The sequence below is a fragment of the Chanos chanos genome, chromosome 3 (assembly GCF_902362185.1).
Source record: "Chanos chanos chromosome 3, fChaCha1.1, whole genome shotgun sequence".
Taxonomy (NCBI): Eukaryota; Metazoa; Chordata; class Actinopteri; order Gonorynchiformes; family Chanidae; genus Chanos; species Chanos chanos.
In genome coordinates this window covers 39,140,326-39,162,087 of record NC_044497.1, presented here as the reverse complement: position 1 = coordinate 39,162,087, position 21,762 = coordinate 39,140,326, and the positions used below count along the sequence as shown (strand labels likewise).

General features: G+C 37.7%; 1 protein-coding gene across 1 annotated transcript in view; it reads left to right on the top strand.

The window, feature by feature from the left end:
• Positions 1–562: 562 nt before the first annotated feature.
• The window catches only part of npr2 (natriuretic peptide receptor 2), a 32,961-nt gene continuing 11,761 nt past the window's right edge, over positions 563–21,762 (top strand). Inside the window, exons 1-10 of the mRNA XM_030768562.1 lie at positions 563–1,537; positions 7,339–7,526; positions 9,681–9,794; positions 10,544–10,679; positions 11,554–11,648; positions 12,643–12,778; positions 13,846–13,930; positions 17,565–17,685; positions 19,148–19,222; positions 20,138–20,215. Coding sequence (XP_030624422.1) covers positions 838–1,537; positions 7,339–7,526; positions 9,681–9,794; positions 10,544–10,679; positions 11,554–11,648; positions 12,643–12,778; positions 13,846–13,930; positions 17,565–17,685; positions 19,148–19,222; positions 20,138–20,215 — 1,728 coding nt within the window. The 5' untranslated portion in view covers positions 563–837. The remainder of the gene's footprint in view (positions 1,538–7,338; positions 7,527–9,680; positions 9,795–10,543; positions 10,680–11,553; positions 11,649–12,642; positions 12,779–13,845; positions 13,931–17,564; positions 17,686–19,147; positions 19,223–20,137; positions 20,216–21,762) is intronic.

Genomic DNA, 21,762 nt, shown 5'->3' with positions numbered 1-21,762 from the left:
AGCACTGTGTCAAGACCACAAAGTTCTTCTTTAGCAAGTATACAACACAAGAAAAGCTCATGTATTTCTATAGTTGTTTCAGAATGAAAGGGTTTGGTGATTTGAAAGCATCTATTCTATAACATGAGATTATTCTCCATAGCTAACAATAGTAAGTGTATGCAAGTATCTGTTACCATATATTTCCAATTCAATCAGCACCAAACTAAGAATAATATTTGTTAAGCCTATGTGTTAACATAAAGGCAATTATATGCAGTGCTTATATCACGCAATACATGGGTAATATGTAGCAATTTATGCAACGATCTTTTTAAAGTTTTGAACATTTCATTTGATAAATATGCACAGATTTAAACATTTGTCTTTCAGATATATTGGTAATGCTGTAAAGGAAATCGATCCATTAGGACTGAAATGCGCCATACGTTCCTACTGTGGCTTACTATTTGCATAACCAACAGAGGGCGGCATGCACTTGCCCTTCTTGAGACCACTGACATCACGTTTAGGGGGCTGAGCTGTCGGTTGCACTGATTTAAGTTGTAGTCATCTCGATGGACGTTATCTCATAAGCAACACAGTCTCTCAGAGGGGAGTCGAAAAGCCATAGAAGTGTGCGAAAAAGCTGCTCTGTTGGGAGGAACTAATTCTGACTGTTCTGGACAATACACATAAGAAATGGAACGTGCTCTCGCGCAATACTTCTTTTGACTTCGTGTACTATATAAGCGACAAACATATGGTTTGGTTCCGAGACTCTGGGGCGCCTTCCTACTCACCTGGTATATTCTCTTCGTCTGTTGTCCTGGACTGGTTCTTCAGCCTCACCTCACAATGGGTTATAAAACGGTACTCCGGTATAGTTATTTATTACTGCTGAGTTACTGTCTCATACCCAGGTGTAGGGGAGAGAGGACAAATAATATTACTGTAGCAGTGATGCTTCCTGACAATATCAAGTATCCTTGGGCATCGCCACGCGTTCTCCCTGCTATTCGCATGGCGCAAGAAAATATTCAGAAACAAGGAATTCTGACGGGATATTCCATCCACCTACTTAATTTTAGCACAGAGGATTCGAACGGCCTCTGCTCAGAAATCAAAGCACAGATTATCGCAGTGGATACCAAACTTTACCATATGCCAGATGCTTTCTTTGGACCGGGGTGTGTGTACTCTGTTGCCTCAGTTGGAAGGTTTGCATCCCACTGGAACCTCCCATTGATAACAGCGGGAGGACTCGCATATGGTTTTCATAAGTGGGACGAGTTCAAAACTATAGTGCGGACGGGACCCTCCACCACAAAACTTGGAGACTTTGCCAACCACCTTCATGCACATTTTAATTGGACCACTCGCGCGCTTATGATTTTTCATGACTTGAAACAGGATGATCGACCACATTACTTCCTCTCTGAAGGCATTTACCTTAAGTTTCGTGAGGAAAATATTACGGTTGAAGCGTTCCCATATGATGATCCTCACACTTTTAATTATAAAGACATCATCACATTTATGAAGCACAGCGGAAGAAGTAAGTTCAGCAGCGGTTACGCATTTGCTACATTTATCTTAGAGTTATTCCCCAGTCTTTTCTTAATACAAAACAATATCATTTAGATTTTAGGAATAACATACGCACAAGCACGCATACAAATCCCGAAGAACGTCTTGTTAAATACTCAGGTTGTTAGCAAGAAAAAAAAAAGGGGGGGTGGGGTGCAGAGGTGACTGGGTGTGACAATAGTGTCCCTGGCTACAAAAAGTATGAGAAGCATTAGACCCCTGGTTTACGGCAGGCACCACCTGTGTTCCTCGGGGTTGTATTCTGGGCAGAGTGATAGACCCTGAGTTATTTACAGCGTCTCACAAAGAACTGTAGAAATCTTAAACAACACATAGCTGCTTCGCCACGGCTTGTAACCGAATATTGGACAGTGTATATAATCAAATAGTTATTGTGTTCTTTAAGCCGAAGATTTTTTCAGTAGTACTCCACTATCAATAGCTCAGGGATGTGTTACAGGGGAAAAAAAGCACAGCAGAATGGTGTTTTTAAACGTTGCATACAGTTATCTTATTTAAAGCAATTGAGGCCATTAAAGATATATTATATTATATTATATTATATTATATTATATTATATTATATTATAATATCCTGTAATGTTACAAAATAATAATAGCCATTTGCTCCCTAATTGCAGCCCTTCAAGTTGCAATGTAAGAGCACCTGAGAAAATGTTATAGTCACATTGAGAAATGTACTAGTGTTGCAGTTACTTCAGCAAGGACCTATTCTGTACTTTTGACTCTGTTACATATCCACAAATAACTTTACCAAGTCCAAGGTTATTTGTTTTTTCCTTTGTTTTTTTTTTTTTGTGGGGCTGGGGCTCTGGACTGTTTGTGTATTTTCCCCTCAATTACTTTAATGAGATCAATTAGATTGATCATGGATTCTTTAACTATCTATCTATCTATCTATCTATCTATCTATCTATCTATCTATCTATCTATCTATCTATCTATCTATCTATCTATCAGAAAATGAACAGACATAACTTATGAAATTATATATATATATATATATATATATATATATAGGTGCGTGTTTCATGTTTACTTCTTTGACACAGATTCAGTTATGTTATGTCATTAAAGTGTTCTAACATGCAATTCAAAACCGTCACCCCAGAGCTCTGAGTCAAGTTGCCAAGATTAGACATGTCCATAGACATGGACACATAAAAAGCCAAAGTTTCCATACAGCGATTGCCCAGAACTTAGTACCAAATCAGGGACTGAAAAATGAATGAATAAGGTTTTTGAAAAGCGTGCTAAAATATCTGAATGAATATAGCTAATTTGCTGTGATGAAGAAATACTTTTTTGGGCCCCTTTACAAGTAATTATTCCTAAAATTTAGATGTAGATGTGGAATTGGAAACTTACATGTGGGCTGTTATAATGGCTGCTCACTGAGATACTGTATAGGGCTGTCAAACAAACCTGTTCTGTTTCCTGGATAAACATGTCGTGACAGGGACCCCCTGAATCCCTATGGATCTATACTGAGCCAGGTCCTGTTTCTATTTTGTTCTTTCCATCCATCACAAAAATACTGTGATAATAAGCTAATTGCACTTAACAGTTGTTAACATATAATCAACTGGTACTTGCTAATTCTGCCCTGAATATCCCAGAAGACCCTTGACAAATCCAGACAATGTTGGCCAGTGCTGCTACTGATGACAGATGAATGTCATCTGTTTAATATCAGCTTTACAGCAGGTGGTCATAGATGTGCATGATGTAGTAGGTAGACCTTAAGATGTATTTTATCAGAATCTTTACCTTATTGTTATTGGTGGTGCTGATGTGATTTAAAAAATGCTGCCTTTTCAGTAACTGCACATTGAGATGGTAAATGTTTTTGGTTCAGTCTGTGTAGGCATGATGTGTAAGCAATGAACTGCATGCTTCTTGTCATCTCCATAGCAACATGCACCAGTGTAACTATCACAGAGTCACCTTTGAACACCAGCTGCAAAGACAAGAGACCAGATCCTGTAATGAGAGAATAGGATTTAAGTATAGTCTGTCTCTCATGGGGTTTGTTGATTATGGGAGGAGGAGACAGATTTAAATATCTCCTCGCTATGCGGCATCTGAACAAAGAGAATATCTTCTGGCAGGTTTCACATGCGGACTAATGGCATGTTACCTCATTATCACCAGTGTGCCATTTATGTGGGCTTATTGTACAGTGACAATTATTGTGGTATTGACCTATCTGAGAAAGATCATGTGGTGGTACTTTTTAATTGGTTTCAAACCAGGTCAAAACTAATGACCAGGGATGATTTGGTTGGATCTCACACATCTCTGCTGGTTTTGAACTGTTGGTATTCTTCTGGGTGGTGTTGCTTGGTTAGCCCACAAACGTTTTGGGAGGAAGACAATGACTCATTTCCAGTTCAGTGAAAATTAAGTCTGTTCTTCACTCCCTCCCCCCATTTCTGCTTTGTAAATTGATGCTTAAAGGGACGCACAATCTGGCTTTCAAGAATTGCATCTTAACTGATCATCTTATCTCAAAATTGTATTGACAGTATTCTCAAAATTTCATGCACATACATAAAGTTTCAAGAGGGGAAAATGACCATGTGTTACAATCAGAAATATCCATTGCATGTTACTGCTGATTTGACAGCAATGAAAATGAACGTTACTAAGTTTGTTATGCTATTTATCAACGTCTAATTCTTAAAACACTCATCAATGTAATATGCACAACCATATTAAAACCAAATTTATGTACATCCCCAACATTTTAAAGCAGCATGCATCACATCTCATTAGCCGGAAACATGCCAAACACTGATCACATCAGAGTACTGTTTACGGGCTTTAATGTTTAAATGTAAAAATCAGTGGTAAGACTCCTTCTAATTAAATAGATGGGAGGTCTCCCTTACAATGTCATTTTGTTTCTGGATAGTGCTATTAAGAATCAAAATTACTGCTGAATAAACTCTTTAACTTTTTAGTTGGCTGTTACCTTTTAATCAGGCAACCTAATAGATGTACCTTATTGTTTATCAACTGGTCATGACCTTTACTTGTATCTGTTAAAATGACATGGTGGTTATACTGAAGATTTATAATATATTGTATTTTTACTAGAGTACATCTGTCAAGTCGACAGTCACCCTCCTCTTGTGTGCCTACAGGCAAGTGCATATACCGCGAGCCCTACAATCCTCATCGGCTAATCCATAAACTTCCACAAATCTGGAAAGAGAGAAAATATATGTAAATACAAGGACATTTAAATTTTAGATAAAATATTTCACTGCACCTTGGATTGTGTTAGGTCTGCTGAAACATGTTTTTTTTCCCCTCAATGTACAAGGACAAGTGATTAATTAAAGATGTGAGTTCCAGAGGAACTGTAGGAGGAAGCAGTCAGTTGTTCTCTGTATTACATTAGTTAAAGGAGCCCAAAAGGTGCAGACAACTGCTCATCAAAACTGATTTGTGCTTTACTAGTAAAGCCTGTGTGGTCCCGTCCTCTCCTCTTAAATGAGTTATGGACCTACCAAAGTGACCTGCAGGTCATGGAAGCTAATGAGCTTGTCAGGACTTGTTATGCTCCTTGGTTAGACATTCCATTCATATTTATCCGCAGATGAGGCAGACAAAGATAAGTATAAATTCTGGGAATGTTACCCCAGCTGTTTGTCCTTTGTTTATTGGTTACATATGGAAAATATCGACTCATTGCACAAAACAGTTTCAGATGTTATTGGTTATATTTCTTTCCTTTACCTCTGAGAACTTATCATTGCGACTGAGTTTAGTCCATGGACATTTCAAAATGCTAATACTTTGCCACCAGGAATTGAATAATGCATGTAGTCAGAATGACAGTTACATCTGTTGACGTGTTGTTGTCTTCTGAAAAGACTAGAAGTCACATGATGTGAATAAATGCATGTTTCTTAAAATAATACAAAAGGCCACAAATCCCATTCAGGATGAGTGATTCTAATTAAAAACTGGAGGACAGAAGGAAACACTGTACAGACGCACACCTTGACGCTTTTCAGTGGACTGGAAGCGGATTGAAAGCAAATGTCAAGTAGTGATTTTCTGTGTGAGTGAGTGTGTATGTTTGTGTGTGTGTGTGTGTGTGTGTGTGTTTATATGTTTATTTGTGAAAGAGCTAAGGCAGATGTGGAATGCTACTGGAATTTATGTGTTCTCTGCTCAGAACATATAAACACACACACACACACACACACACACATCCACACCCACACCCACCTACAAACACACTGAATCTGAGGTTTTACACTCAGAAGGACATTGTTAAAAGGGAGAATGTGTTTTACATTTGAAAAACCTCCGTGTGATTCCCACACAGAGAAACACTGAGTGATGCTACTGTGTCCAGAACAAAGACATTCTACCCTGAGGTTTTTGTAGACAGTCTCAGAAGTTTTACAAATTACAGTGCGTTGTGAACGTTTTTCATGGCAGATGGCAATAGCGTTTGACTGAAGCTTCATTTGATTAATTATATTAGATTAATGATCAATAATAAACCCTTTAAAGCTAATGACGCTGTAGTAATATCAACTGAGTCTAAAAAAATAACAGAGAATTTGATTGAGTCGTCTCAGTATGAGTGGCAAATAATCCGTACCCGTTACTTAGAGAAACAAAATCCGTACCCGTTACTTAGAGAAACTCAATCGTTTGATGTGCTTTGTATCAGCCAGGTGCTGGCAAGTCTTTCTAAATTCTATAATGCTGTAGAACATTTTCCTTGCCTTTTTGTACATTTGTTTTGGAGTCTTCCCAGGAGACAGCAGGACTACTTGGCATGAATCATCTTGTGCTGTGTTGGATGAGTTGAGAGTTAGGGTCTGGGTGTTAGCTGGGGCTTGACTTCAGTGTAACTTGTGAGGAAACGTCTGGTAACTGGGAAGAACTATTCAGAGCTGGCAGCAGCTGCAATGAGAAATGCAGCTATTGGAAATAATGCCTCCAGAAGAGCCTATAGAGTGGAGCTGCAGTGAAACAGTGTAGGATTGTGTGCAAACCACTCACTATGTACATGCATGCTTTCAGGCAGGCCTCTAACCATTTTCACATGTGTCCCTCTGAAAGCTCATATGCAAAAATGGCTCTTAGTTATTATATACAGGAGAGCATATTTTCCACACCCAATTTCTCCTGACAATCAACTCTCTGAAATGCCTGGTTTGGATTACTCACTTGTGCCGTTCAGGATGCCTATCACAAATAATTGATTCAGTTTGTGCGGTCATAAGACAAATGCACTCACCAGTCATGAATAGATCCATAACTGAAATGGCTCAGCAATCTTGACCCAGTCCGTTTCCTTTAAGGATGTATTGATCAATCTGCCCACAACTTGTATGGGTGAAATTAGCAGGGGAGGTGCGCCCGAAGCAATAGAGGGGGAAATCCTGTTTTTGATTTTGGAGGATCATTTGTTGTGTATTATGGTGTACTTTTTTCCCTTGTGTCTTTTTTTCCTTTTTCTTTTTTTGGTTACTGTCTGACATATTAGACCAATATCAGCCATCACTCCTGGTTAAAGAGGTTTTCAGTAATGTTTTCATTATTATATCTGTGCTTCCCTCACTGTTCCAAATTCCAGAGCTTAGTAAAATAAACTGGTTGAGAGCAAAAAATCTAAACTCTAAACTAACACTAACTCTGCATAATAATACATTGTCTGAGGAAGTCAGCACACGGTTCAGTCTTTTCATTGCAAGCGATCTTCTGTCCCTTTCAGTTGTGTACATCTGTGGACCTCTGGACACATTCATCCACATCATGAAGATGTTCCAGGATGAGGTGAAGAACCCAGAGGACTATGCCATTTTCTATATAGACGTATTTGCGGAAAGTCTGAAAAATGAAGAGCGCAAACCTTGGCAGAATTCAGTTGTACAGTGGAATGATCCTATCAAGCTTTTCCAGGTATACCACAGAAACATCATTCATTCTGTAGCCTGATTCCACAGTTGTTCAACACCACCCATACGAAATGGTTTACTCTAGTTTACTCCATTTTTTACACTTTCCATTTGTCATCCACACAAACAACATGAGCTACCTTTCTGAAATATTTTCACACGAAGGTGAATGGTCAATAGACTGATAACATATTAACTAATGTCCACATCTAATGTATAAACTCACCTGAAATAGCACACGTTCTTAGTAAATGATGAGGTTATTGAATGAGCAGTTCCACTGTAATAACCAAAGCTTAGAGATGTGTTCATTGTCATGTTGAATCTTATAAAAATTGTTATTTCCAATTGTGCTACAAATCTGAAACAATCACAAGGCTTTCCTGTGGACGAATGCAGATAAAAACATCTTTTTCTGGAGAACCCATTAGTCTTGCAATGGTTCTTTTTTCTCTTCTGAAAAAAAAAAGACTGCACTGATTAAGTGAAAATTTATTCACTTAACAGGGAAAAGCAGTGCTATGCAAATTGGTTTACATATAGTGTTAATGCTCTATAACATAAATGTACTATTATGGGATGTTTTGTAATGCCATCATGTAGATGTCAGTTTTAATTTTCTTCTTAATTTTTCTTCTTTTCTTAATTTTTGTGTCCTTAATTCAATTTGATTTATTTATTAATTAAGCTGAGAGCCATTTGCAGGCCTCTGTTCAGGGATGGATGGTGAAAAATGAAATAGGCCTCCATCCATTCAAATGAATTTTTTTGTTCCTCCATCACTCAGAGTTTGATTAGGGAAATTATTATTACAGACATTTGTCCAGTTTACATGTCTAATCTATGTATAATTGTTATGCCGAGCGCTCTGAATTATCCTGAGACGTTGAGTGCTAGTATTATGTTAAACACATTTTGTCAGAGACGAATATGTTTCACTGGAAATCCCACTTGATAAATCTTTAACGCCATATAACATGTTGAAATGTTCCCTTTTGCCATCTTAAAATTTCTGAATAAATACGTATTTAGAGGGTCATATACTGATGTTAATTTAGGGCACTGTTTACGCATAGAGAAAATATGGTAAACAGAGCAGAAGCAGTCATATCAGGTCAAGACCAACTGAGAAAAGGACTTTTAACTTTAACTTGGAACTGCAAATGTACACATTACACAACATCCTAATGGGAGTACAAGTTGCAGCAAGTTGTAGGGTAACCTTGATTGGCTGATATTAAGCATTGTACTAAAAATCTGAAAGAAAAGGGCTTTGATTTCTTACAACTGTGTTTTTCTCTGTCATGTTTAATTTATTAATTGCAGTTTCACCATTTTATTGTATTGAATGTGTAGTCTGGGCGTTATGCCAGTACAAAAGTTTCAAATGTCTATTTAACATGCTATAAGAGTTTATTTTCAAGATTCAGCTGAAATTTCACAGAGCGTTGGCTTGTGTCAACAGTGGCATTTCTGGCCATTCTGGCGCCCTAGGCAAGATCTCCATCCCCGCCCTGTCCACACTTGGCCCCTCCCCCACCGTCTCTCTTATCTTCTCACTCAAATAAATAAGTCTTAATGCATGTGTTATTTGTTTTATTTTTATATGCATATTATCACTAAAAATGCATATAGATTTAATTGCCCCCAATATATATATATTGTAAGGGGCTGGTTTGGGGGGGGCACAATCGACCTAGGTGACCACCTAGTTTTCCTATGCCTAAAACGCCCCTATGTGTCAACCATGCTTGTAACAGCAATGAAACTTATCAAAACAACTGACATCCTGGAATTTTTGTGTCAAGTGAGGTTTTATTTAAGCAACTGATACAGGATGTTAGACGAGTGTTCTTTTTTGCTGCTATTATAATCCTGTCATATTTCTGATTCCTCTGTGAAATGACAGTGAAACATGCTCCTTTGACTCTGAACATTTTATCCTTCATCTCAGTAGTCTCACCTCTCAGATACACTATACTTTTATATAGGCAGGACCTTTGCAGCTTGGCTCTGGTAATCTTATGCAACCTTATCATTTTGCTCAGTGGAAAAATCGTAGAAATATGTCCTCTTGAAATATTTTTGGGTTTTGGAATGTGAGCTGGATATTTTTCTGAACCTCAGCTGTCTGTTTTTCATGTCCTTCTCCTTCTAGTCTGTATTCATTCTAACATATCGAGAGCCAGACAACCCAGAGTACACAGTATTCCGTACACAACTGCACGAGAGAGCCACTCAAGACTTCAATGTAAAACTGGAACCCTCTCTAGTAAGTTGAAATGACCAGTATCAAAATGATTATTGGTAGGAGCTAGGAGGGATGTTTCCATGTCTAAGTCTAAAGGTATTTGTCAGAAAAAAAGTAATATAAAATACCTTCCATGCCTACAGAAAAAAGTTTTATTAATGATAGTGCCAAAATAAATCAAACAGCAGGGAGCAATGCCAACCTTGTGAACATTCACGTGTCCTCATTGGACATTTGAACACCAGATAAACAGTAGTACACCCTGTAGTTTTGATTTTGTTAGATCAGCACAACGCAAGCAGAGCAGTCAATAGTGAGGAGAACAACTTTCCCCAGTATCAGGATCAAAGTCTACTCAATACTGTGACAAGTTCTATTCAGTTTTATCTGTTCTATTCAATGTTTATCACAAATCCGATAACAAATATCTAATTGGCTACACGTCTCACTCTTATTCAGGCATATGTAATCAGTTTTCCCCGTCACTGATTGGCTACTTCGTCTGAGGTGTGTTTTAGTGTGTAGCATACCATTAAGAAAAGCTTCACACCACTTGCTAAGTATTAGACCCCTTTTAAAACTCAGTTCAGACCCACTGTGGGTTAAAAACTTTCTAGCAGTCGTAATGCTCGTGGCTGTGTAGACTAAGCCTTCCAGTAGTGTTGTATTTGTATGTCATGCATGTTATCTCTCATTGAAAGAAAATCATAGTTTTAAGAGATTACCTTGGAGCTCCATAATACAATGATTCTTTTTCTCCCTCTTCTTAGATGGACTATATTGCTGGATGTTTCTATGACGGCTTTGTGCTGTATGCTAAGGCCCTTAGGGAGGCGCTAGCGGAAGGAGTATCTCAGAACGATGGCATTAACATCACAATGAGAATGCAGAATCGGAAACTCTGGGGTGAGTTCCCAAATGAGATTAGATATTCAAGACACAATTGCTTCTCTAAGTTACTTTGATATACTTTTTTTGGTGCACACCCAGTGTATACTTTTAGAACCTTGATACTAAGTGGTTAATTTTTTTTTGAGCTTTTCCACTGTTGTTATAATTGGTTTGAAGCACTGGAAACACTTGTTGTTGGAGTTTGTGGAGACTGGTGTTAGTAAACTGACAGAGGCTCACAGTGGGAGTGGACGGGTCAGGGCCCTGTGGTTGTGTGTATGTCCCAGCCAACTTGTGCATGGAAAATCTGTTTCAAATACACAGCCCATCTGCTGAATCTTCTACATGGAAGAGAGCTGAGACATGAACTCTGGTACTGCAGTGTTTTTGCCAGAATTCTGGGGTTAAACTGAAGACTGTATGCAGGGTCAACACTGGATAGACTTCTATTTAGCTCCATTTTGTCTCACACACACTTTTAATCACAGGAGCAATTGAACATATTTAGAATGCATACATGAATTTATATAATCCATGAGAGTGCAAATATGACACACTGAAATGACATGTAGCCACATTTCAATTGATGTTGAACACTGAAAACTGTTACCATGATTTTTGCGACAGCAGCCAAAAATGACTTTTTTATTTGTTTCATGTTTTGGTATGTTAGTTGTAATATACCATATACCATGGTCTTTTACAATGGAAAAAGAAATAGGTGAATCTGGAGAAAAGTGAGCTACTTATGTTAGTTCTAGGACGTGGGACAACATACCTGCCATATATAAGTGACATGAAAGTTTTCAACCACATCTATTTGGTATATATGTCATATGCACCAAAAATATCACATGTGTAACAGAATTGTTGCTTGTTTGTGTTTTAGGGGTTACTGGCCTCGTAAGCACAGATGGGTATAATGCCAGGGAGACTGACTTCAACCTTTGGGCCATGACCAACCTTAAAACAGGGCAATATGCAGTAAGCAATACCCACACAACCTGTCAGACCAAGCTGAATATGGATGAAAGGAATGTCTTAGAACTACAGGCAAACATTTCAATATTAACACACTTGTCAAAACATCCCAGTTCTTTCCAAATTCAAAGTAATTCATCGTGTTAGAATTCTCAAAATAATGCGGGCATACCTTTCAGCTTCAGACCACAACTGTAGCGTATCTTTTGGCATAGTAGACGTATTTATTTTACAGAGTTCCATAGGTTTTTGGATGGAGTTACAAGTCAGTTATACACTGTATTAACTACATCCAGTCACAGCTCATACCTACTCTTTGCTTGATCTTTGAGACTGTGGATGCTGCCAGTTAACAGCTTTATTTACTCATGTATTTCAAACAAACATCAATAACGTCACCATCGCAAACAACAATAGGCCAGTCTTATTTAACTGTGTTCCTTTTTTTCAACCGTCATAAAATCACCTTGTATGCAGTCATTGTTTTTGCCTTCACTGATTTTGATTATCAGAGCAGTTTTTTATGAATAGAAACTCCCTTTGGAAGAGCTGTTGATTCAGTTAGGGGGTAGAGAATATTTAGAACAGCAACCTAACTGAATCCACCCACTACTTTCTCCATAAATTTGCTAAATGTGGTTTTGGATGTATTACTCCATAAGGCGGTGACTTAAAATCTAACGGTTTGTCTGATATCATATGTCTTTATTGAAAAGACACAAACCACCACTTGCAAGGATTTTTCCCCATATTTAGCATAATTCTGATCCATTCAGAGATAATTACGAAGGGAACTATAATCTACAGACATGAGTATAGTCTGTTTTGATGAATCTCACATTAAACAAAGAGAGGCCTTTATTATGGTCTACTAGTAATATGCCTATATAAACCTTACAAAATCTTTTACTGTGTTATTATGTGTGCGACTTATTCTTCACTGACTTGAATATTTAAATAGTCACAAACTACATCTGGGTGCATGACTCTTTTATAGATTGTGGGACAGTACAATGGAACCAGTAAAGACATAGTGTGGTCATCAACAGAGAGGATACAGTGGCCCAAGGGGAGTCCACCTTCAGATAATCCACCTTGTGTGTTTTCTCTCGAAGACCCCATGTGCAATGAAGGTAGGATTTGAAGAGATATACTGTGAAAGTGTAAAAAGCTGCATATGAAAATATTGATTAGAAAATGTTTACATTGATTATAGTGCTATTTTCTACTGCATCATGCCATTGAAGGTTATGCTACATGTGTGCCAAAGACCTGACTAATATTGCTTAACAATACCTGCACAAAAATTACTTTTGTATTGGAAAAACATGCATGTTTAAGATTAAAACTAAATTAGTCCAATCTGGAGCAGGTGTAAAATGTTTCACTAAAAGACAAATTTCTGCCAAATATGGAATCTGACATAGTGACATTCTGGTAATGTAGTTGATTTATCTTACATTTAGACATGGAAATGTTTGTTGCTACAACCAGTGAATGGAACCCAGTGAAATTTTATTTTAATGGTCTACAGTTGGTTTCTGTTGACTTTGTCATTGAGAACAAATTAGAATTGGCCAAGGCCTTAGCTGCAGACAAATGACAGTGCAAATCGATGTTTACTGGAATATACTGACAAAGGACTGCAAACACCAGTTATTTTCCTACTTGCCATATTCACAGCAGAAATTTGCTTTCATACTGTGTTTGTCTTGTTTGTCATGGCTCTTTAACACTTAATTTTGAAGATAACTGTGTTTTCTCATTGAAGACAAATGCTGAAAACCTATCAACAACATATTGTAATAATTTCTATCACGGATTAGGTAATTATTTATCTAAAATATTGTCCTCCATGTCAGCTGCACCAGTGACAGAAGGGATCTTGGTATCAAAGAATGAGGAGACATCCATGAACCAATATTAATGTACTTGATGATTTATTAATATATCTTACACCTCTGTGCTAAGCAGAGTCATTTAAATGTCAAGAGTCCTGTTACTCAGTGTTCAGCTCAGCCACATACTTTTTCCATCACTCTTACTTTTCCACAAAAACAAACAAACAGAAAAAGCTACAACTAGGTGTCGTCACAGTTTTGGAATAATCTGAAGAGTTATTAAATTATTGAGGAATGAGGAGTTTTTTATTTTATTTTATTTTATTTAATTGACTGTCAGTCATGGTCTCATTTTCCAGCTCATCTACCTGTCCTTGGGATTGTTGCTGTCGGGTCTGGATTAGCCCTCATTATTTTTGGAATATCAAGTTTCCTTATTTACAGGTTAGTTTTTTGTTTTTAATTTTCATTCAACACATCTCATAAAATGGGGATCATAAAACTGCAAAAAAGTGTAGAATACCAGGGAAAGTATACCCAGGGCTTTTTCTAAAACAAGATTTATGGGAATAGCGTATATAGGTGCCAGGATGGAATTTACATGATAGTTGCCAAAGCAACCACTCAGCAGGTAGTAGTTTAAAGCTGAAAAATGTGTCAGTTCTCAGTTGCTAAGGAAAACCCAGAAAATAAATAAATAATTGAATGCCTGTTTGGCAGACCTAATGCAATCATTTTGAACAGACTCCAGTCTGTTTTGGTTACTATTGTTCTGACATTAGTCTTTGCGTGAACTCCTTTCACATCTGTTGAACTCACTGACATGAAATGTTGCAACTGTAAAAGGTATGAATTATTTTGGAAGGAGATTGCAGAGGAGTGACAATCTATAATGTTCTTAATCTATGTAAGTTGTAAAGTCATATAGAATACCAAATGGCCTAAATGACATCCTGAGGAAGATTAAAATGAGCTGGATCATGGTGTGTGTGAACGGTCATATAAACAGTGTCCTTAAGTCAACACAGTGAGGCATATATTCATAGCTCGTCTTGGCAACAGTATTAAACACTGCAATAAGAATTCGGGTTGTCACATTTATTCCTGGATCCACATTTTTCCATCATCTCATTATTAAAATATGTATCCTACAAGCAGAAGCCACTAGAAAACATATGAATTGTGAGGGTGTAACAGCGCACAAAACTCAAAGTTTTGGTGTCACAGTTTTGGAATTTTTTGGTACTACCAGAAAAAAAAAAATACCAATGTAAACCTGCTTTTCAGACGAGGGGTACTCATGCTTTGCCAGGGCAAAATTATTTGTTGGAATAAGAATTTTGAAATAACGTTCAGCAAGCATGTGGATTCAGCTTGTTAAATAAGCAAGAACATGTTTTAAGGCACTCTGGGACTGGAATAATAAAGCAGTCTGTATTTCATAGTACCTGATTTTCCATGAGAAAATTATATCACAACTAGCAAGTAGCTAGGTTTATACAAAGCATTAACTCTTGCCTCTTGGAAAATTTTTCGGGTTTCAATGCCTACAGAACCATAAATCATGCCCTGAATGGTTTGGTGCATATGCTTTTACTGACCGTTGGGTTAGTACGATTTTTTTTAACTGGAAAAAAGACTAGTCATTTGTTACATCAATTAGCCCAGTACCATGTTCAGTGTGTCTTTTGGTAAAAAATGGCTTAAATTTACCACATAGCTTGTAACCCATCTAATAATTGCTGGTTAACCCTAATTAGCATGTCTAACCTGTCTCTGTAAGTCTGAATTTGTCTGAGGTGTTCCCTGTGGTCTAAGTTGATGTTTGAGCTTAAACAGAGCCGTGTTGCTTAATGGAGGAGGGCCAGTTGTGCTAAGGTATTCACATATGGAATTCATGAAACAATCGACCCAGTGTGGTGTGCCATGCACTATAGCAAGTTCTGCCAGTAGCTTCCAAATGAAGGCTTTAAATAGAAAGATGTATTTCTCTCGTGAATGTGCTTCATGGAGTTTCCTGAACAGAGAGATATGGATGACTGTCCTCAAACTAATTTGTAGGTTTAAGGTACGTAACTTGAATTATAATGAATGTTGCATGTGAATTGTCATAAACTGCAACATACATTGATGCCATTATTACTGGATTACATGTATGTGCACAAAGATTTTGTTTCACTTTTCACTTTCACTACACTACATAAAATGTTAACCAACCATTACATTTCACAAAATGTTTTAATGATGTTTGTTTCATTCCACTACAATGTAGCTGTGAAACAACGAAGTTTTATCTATGCTTTCAGCTGACTTTCTACAAGTTGGCTTTGTGGTAATTTAGCTGTCATGTTTTGACAAAGCTGTGATGACATACAACTATGGCTCTGACGACTTTTGGGTGAACAGTCAAACCTCAGATATGCAGTACCTGGATTGTCATTTCAGCAACAACAAGATACATTTAGTCTTAACTGCTGAAATCCAGCAACCCCACAGATGGCAAAGGAATTTTCACAGATAGCAGTTCCATAGCCTAGCACATGCTCCCCACTCCACAGATGTGTTGCAACTGAGCAAACTTCATAAAATAGCAACACACAATTAAGTATCTTGAACCCATGCAGAACCATGTTTTGTATTAAGATTTACTTCTGTACTCGTTAAAATAGCATGCAGTACAAATTTTGTGGATGGAGGATAGAAGAACTTTTTTCAGGTTCATTTCCTCTAATTATTTGGGGTAGTAAAATATGGTGGGGGTAAAACAAATTTTAAATATTTAATGTATGGTGAAATGAAGCTTTTCGGGAATATTTTGCGCAGTTAAAAATGTGAACCTCATCTCTTCAATATTAGGATCCAGCAAATGGTTTTCCTACTCTGTGACTCCAAAATCTACTCTAGAAAAACAAATAACAGTGCCCCTGTTGGGGCCAACTAGTGTGGCTCAAAAGTAGAGTAAAATTCATCTGAAATGCAGACGCTGCAATATTCCAGTGTGGCCATCTGGAAGTGTTTTACACCTTTTAGATTGTAATGGAATGTGCAGGGTTTGCTTTTTTCATTCTAAATGCATCAGCCTAATAATGATTTTCTGTCTTCAAAAGCCTACTTTCTCAATGTTTAGGCGGTTCTCCAAAAGAAAAAAAAATGGGTGGGGGTGGGGGTGGGGGGTGGGGGGTGGGGGGGGGGCAGACGACAAAAACAACAAGTGCTCTGCTACAGATTGCGACTGTTGAGAAACCTCAGGTCTGGAGAGATGTGCTCCAGATGTGTTGATTCACTTGGATGTCACCATCTTATTTATTCACATTGCAGACAGGCTGCCAGGTTTACTTATGGTTAAAAATAACATTGGGAAAGGACATGACATCAGTGACCCAAAAAAATGACCAACCTCATTATTTTTGTCAGGCACTGAGTTGATGTTCCGGGTCTCTTATGTTCGTTTACTTTACTTTTTTTTTTTTTTTTTTGTCTTTTGTTTGATTTAAAGCACTGATTTGAACTTTGAATCAGTAAGGAACTTAACTTGTACAAAGTGAAAAGTGCTTTTAAATATATTAGATTTATATCCGTAGTCTAAGTGCAATTCATTTATCTCTAGCCATTGTCATCAATAGACTTTTTGAGCAGATGCTTTCTTTAAATTATTCAAGTTCATTTTATTGTTTTGACTGTAATTAGTTATGTTTGACTACTAGAAGTACTTAAAGTAATACAACTACAAGAGTTCTACATTCTTAACAGAAGAATTAAATTCATACTCTGGCATAATAGTGAGCAGTTACTTATTATTTACTACTGAGCTAATGCTTGTCATTTTCCAGGATTTTACACTCTTCCATGTACACACACACACATACACACACACACACACACACACACACACACACACACACACACACACACACAGACACACACAGACATACACACAAACGCACACACGGAGACGCAGTAAACACAGTCTCATACTTACAAATATGTAATCGTTTTTGTTTGTTACTATTCCTTGGAAACCACAGCTTGCTTACCTTTCTTTGATTTTAATGTTTCTTCCTTGTGTGTTGTGTTAAAGAAAGCTGAAGTTGGAGAAGGAGTTAGCAGGAATGCTGTGGAGGATCAGATGGGAGGATTTGCAGTTTGAGAGCCCAAACAAATATCACAAGCGTGCTGGGAGTCGCCTAACTCTTTCACAGGTAAAAAAAAAAAAATTGACCTGTTTTTTTAAAATCATGTGGGTGTGCTAGGTGCACAGACATGCTTTCCTGTTTGGTCATGTGACTTTGTGGCTGCATTTGTCTTTAAATTTACATTTAATTTAAGTCTGTGTTGGTAACTCTAAGTCTGTGTTGGTATCTTAATTGCTCCATTTGCACTAGTTTTTCCTCTATTTTACACACAGATGGAATTTGGTGAGACATATGCAGTTGGACATTTATTTATTTATTTATTTATTTTTAAAGATAAACAATAATTTCCCTCTTCATTCAGGGTAAAGTTATACTATATAGAGAGTCTTTTCTCTCGCTTTGTTTGTCGGGAGTGTTTTTGTCATAACCATTCAAGAGCGATGTTCATGGGGAATTGTATTGGCAAGCAAATAGTTACAGTCACTAAAACAACATATCTGAATAGAACCATTCAACCATTACACCCACACAAGAACAAGGACTATACACAAATATTACAGCATTAAAAATATAGTCTGGCACTATTTCTGAGGTGTTTTCTCTAACTGTGAACTGAAATAGTCAGTCACTTTAAGACACAGACCTCAAGATTTTTTGAAATTTTACAGACTAAGGGAAGCCGTGGGATCGAGATGTTGCCAAAATGTTTTGTTAGTTTACACATTTTTGAACGTTCTCCATGTGGTTTTTCAAATGTGGCGTGGTTTGCAATGGCAGATTCATATGAAATGATTTTTAAAATAAGCTGAAGTCGGACCACATAGACTCCTAAAAAATAATGCTTCATCACAGCCCTCCTGTATTACGTTTCTCATTTGATTGTAAGCGGAGTAATTCTTTTCTTATGCCGTACATTCCTCTGAACAGACACACACACACACACACACACACACACACACAGAGAAAGTGGTTTCCGTTGCAATTTTTTGAGGATTAGACATGGAACATGTATCTCAAGACCAATGTGTTTTCCAGGCTGTTATACTTAACTAACACTGGCACACATTTTGCAATGTATACTGTGCCACTGGATTGAAAATGTTATCACTGAGTCTTCTTCCACGTCATTTGTTTCTACAATTCCCAATACTCTTTATTTTTTGGTAAATCTTACGCAATTTTTTTTTTTTTACTTTTTGCATTTGACATGTCACCAAATGTAAAGTGCCTCGTGACTTTGCTCACTGGTGGTCTGCCTGTAAAAGCAGATTAGGTGAGATGAGTAAACAGCATAAAAACATGCACAGACTTTAGAAAGATTGTATTAATTCCACAATGCATTTTGATACTCAGATTTATCCCTGTGAAAATGAATTGTAAGAACAGAGCCTAAAAAAGCCTCTTCATTAACAAGCAATTATGCTTTCATTTTCCATGGGAATGTCATCCTCTTTTTCATGCATATCTGAAGTCAAATGTGAGTGTGTGTGTAATGTGAGCTCCCTTTGCTCCTCTCTGTTGCTTCCAGAGGGGCTCCAGCTACGGCTCCTTGATAACAACTCACGGAAAATACCAGCTATTTGCAAAAACAGGCTATTTTAAGGTAAGGCTGAGTTGCACTGACATTTCTTTCTCTCTCAGTTCTCCTTCACACCCACACACGTGCACTCATGGAAGGAATAGAGAAAGAGATAGAGAGAGTGGGTGTACTGGCTCTATTCAACATGTTGCTCCAAGATCAGAATGAATCACTCTGCTGCAGCAGTTAGGCTATCAGCTCTGGCGTGTTTGTTGTCTCAGATTAATAGGTTCGCAGATATCAATATATCGAAGGTGTTACGGTAAAGTTACATACCCCTGATTCACAATCTGTCATTATAAATTAAAACAGCATCCTACTTTGTATTTGCTGAAAATGATAAGAATATCTGCATATTACTGTAGTACAATTTATGTAGCTTCTAAGAAACATATTCGACCCAAAATAGACTATTAAAAAATGTAAAAATAGAGGAGAAATGAGACATGCAGTATTACAAACATCAAAAGACATTATAGTTCAGCACATGTGTTTTAAAAACACTTCTTTGATTCAAAACAACAGAAGAAAAATGTCTAGAAAAATGCTTATCTGTATAGTGAATATCATCTGAATTTGATTTGAGTTGATGGAGCATTTGTAGTGGTCAGTCTGTTATTTTCAGTGACTTGATTTTTCTTTGCTTACTCATCCGCAGAGACAACATATATTAACAGAGGCAGTGCACTGATTATAACATCAAGTGACTGCCCTGTCTGCTCTTCATCTGTGACTTGTTGAGTGTTAAGAGCTGATTGAAGATCAAGTTCCAACATTACAAAAAATGATCTTAACCCTCATGGACTGAGCACAATAAATAGCAGCGGATCAAAATAGCAAAATGCTTTCTTTTTATGGGAGCTCTCCTGCCTATCAGTGTGGTTCATCCTTGTCTTTCAAACCATCTGAATGTAAACACACATGTCTCTTTTCACGCAGGGCAACCTGGTAGCAATCAAGCATGTGAACAAGAAGAGGATTGAGCTGACAAGACAAGTGCTGTTTGAACTGAAACACGTAAGATGTGGGGTTTTGAAGGAAGTGTGCGTTTATGTGCGTGTGTGTGCGTGGGTGCGTGCGTGTGTGTGTGTGTGTGTGTGTGTGTGTGTGTGTTCATGACCCCAGTGTGGAACCTCATTGCCTGGGGTCGCAAAAACACAACTCCACACACATTCTTGGCTGGGGGTGGGGAATCTGCATGAGACAATGTGAAGGGAGCTTGGTTGGATTTTTACAAGCTAAATTTGCATTTAAGACAGAAGGGTCCATAAAAGAACAGAAACATTAACTAAAAGTCAAAAACAAAATCAGAATGATCAGAAGATTGTTAGAAGTAAAGAAATCATCACCATCATACACACCTAAAATAAAAACACTTACTTGCTGCTCTGATCTGTACGACTCTGCTTCTCAAAGCTGTTTAGAAACATCTGCCAACCACCCCATCTGTCTGTCCTCTGACCTCCTCATGGTTAGAATCAGCTTAAAAGCCCTTCAAATCATACTGGATGCAGAGGATTTTGATAGCAGCCTTATTTGAAGTCCATATTTGTTTGAATGGTGTTATCCTGAAGGACTCGGATAAGACGCTGGACATGTTGCTAAAGCTAACGCTAACTCGCTAAGCTTTGATTGGAAACTTGTGGGACTGCATGGCTTGGCACACAAGGGAGAGACACCAGTCTGAGCTGGCAGCTCCTCCAATGCCCCAGGGGCCTGATCCACAGTCAGGTCTGGGCACATGAAAGGGCCAGCCAGATGGGGCGAGAGAGCGCTCGTTGCCAACGGAAACTTAACTGCCTCTCTCCCAGTGCTTTTCCTTTCTATGCACTTTCCAGCAGAGGGGAAAATTATATAGGCCAAAGGGTATACTAACTTGTTAGCACGGGGCCTCCTAGAAAGTCTGCTGCTTACAAAACCTCAGTGTATTAGTAGAGGTGTGGTGTTTTGCTCTCAGCAAAATGCTTGAATTTTCAGAAGCTGAGGGAAGTTCTCTCCCAAATGTTTTTTGAACAGTTACTGGAATATTTACTCTGTTAGGTTTTTAAAAAGCATTAATGCACGGGGAACACAACTAACTGCCTAATCTCTCTGGGCCCTGTGTGATTGCCTGACAAAATTGCTTTTGTTTTTTCAATGTTTAAGGGTTTAACTGTTTCTAGCTCATGTTTGTTATTTTCATAAGTATATCGTGCATCGAGTCTAGATGATTTAAAATGAATGAATGACCTCAACATTTTGGGCCACAATTCAGACAAACAGTTTTGACTTGTGGACCACTTTACTTCCATGTAGATCACAGAGCTTGTCTTTGAGGTGATTAATCCTTTTCACTACAGATGTTTCTCTTTTATATTGATGGCTGTGGAGTAGGCCATGTTGTTTCTTAATTCAAATTTCAAGAATTCAAGATTCAAGATTCAAGAATTTATTTCTCACATGCTTAATTGTACAAGTACAACAGCAGTGAAATGTATTGCAACAGCTCAGACATTGACAACTGTGCAAATGTAAAGCTATAGTGCAATTTCATGTGCTCCCTCACCTGTAATGAAATAGATCAG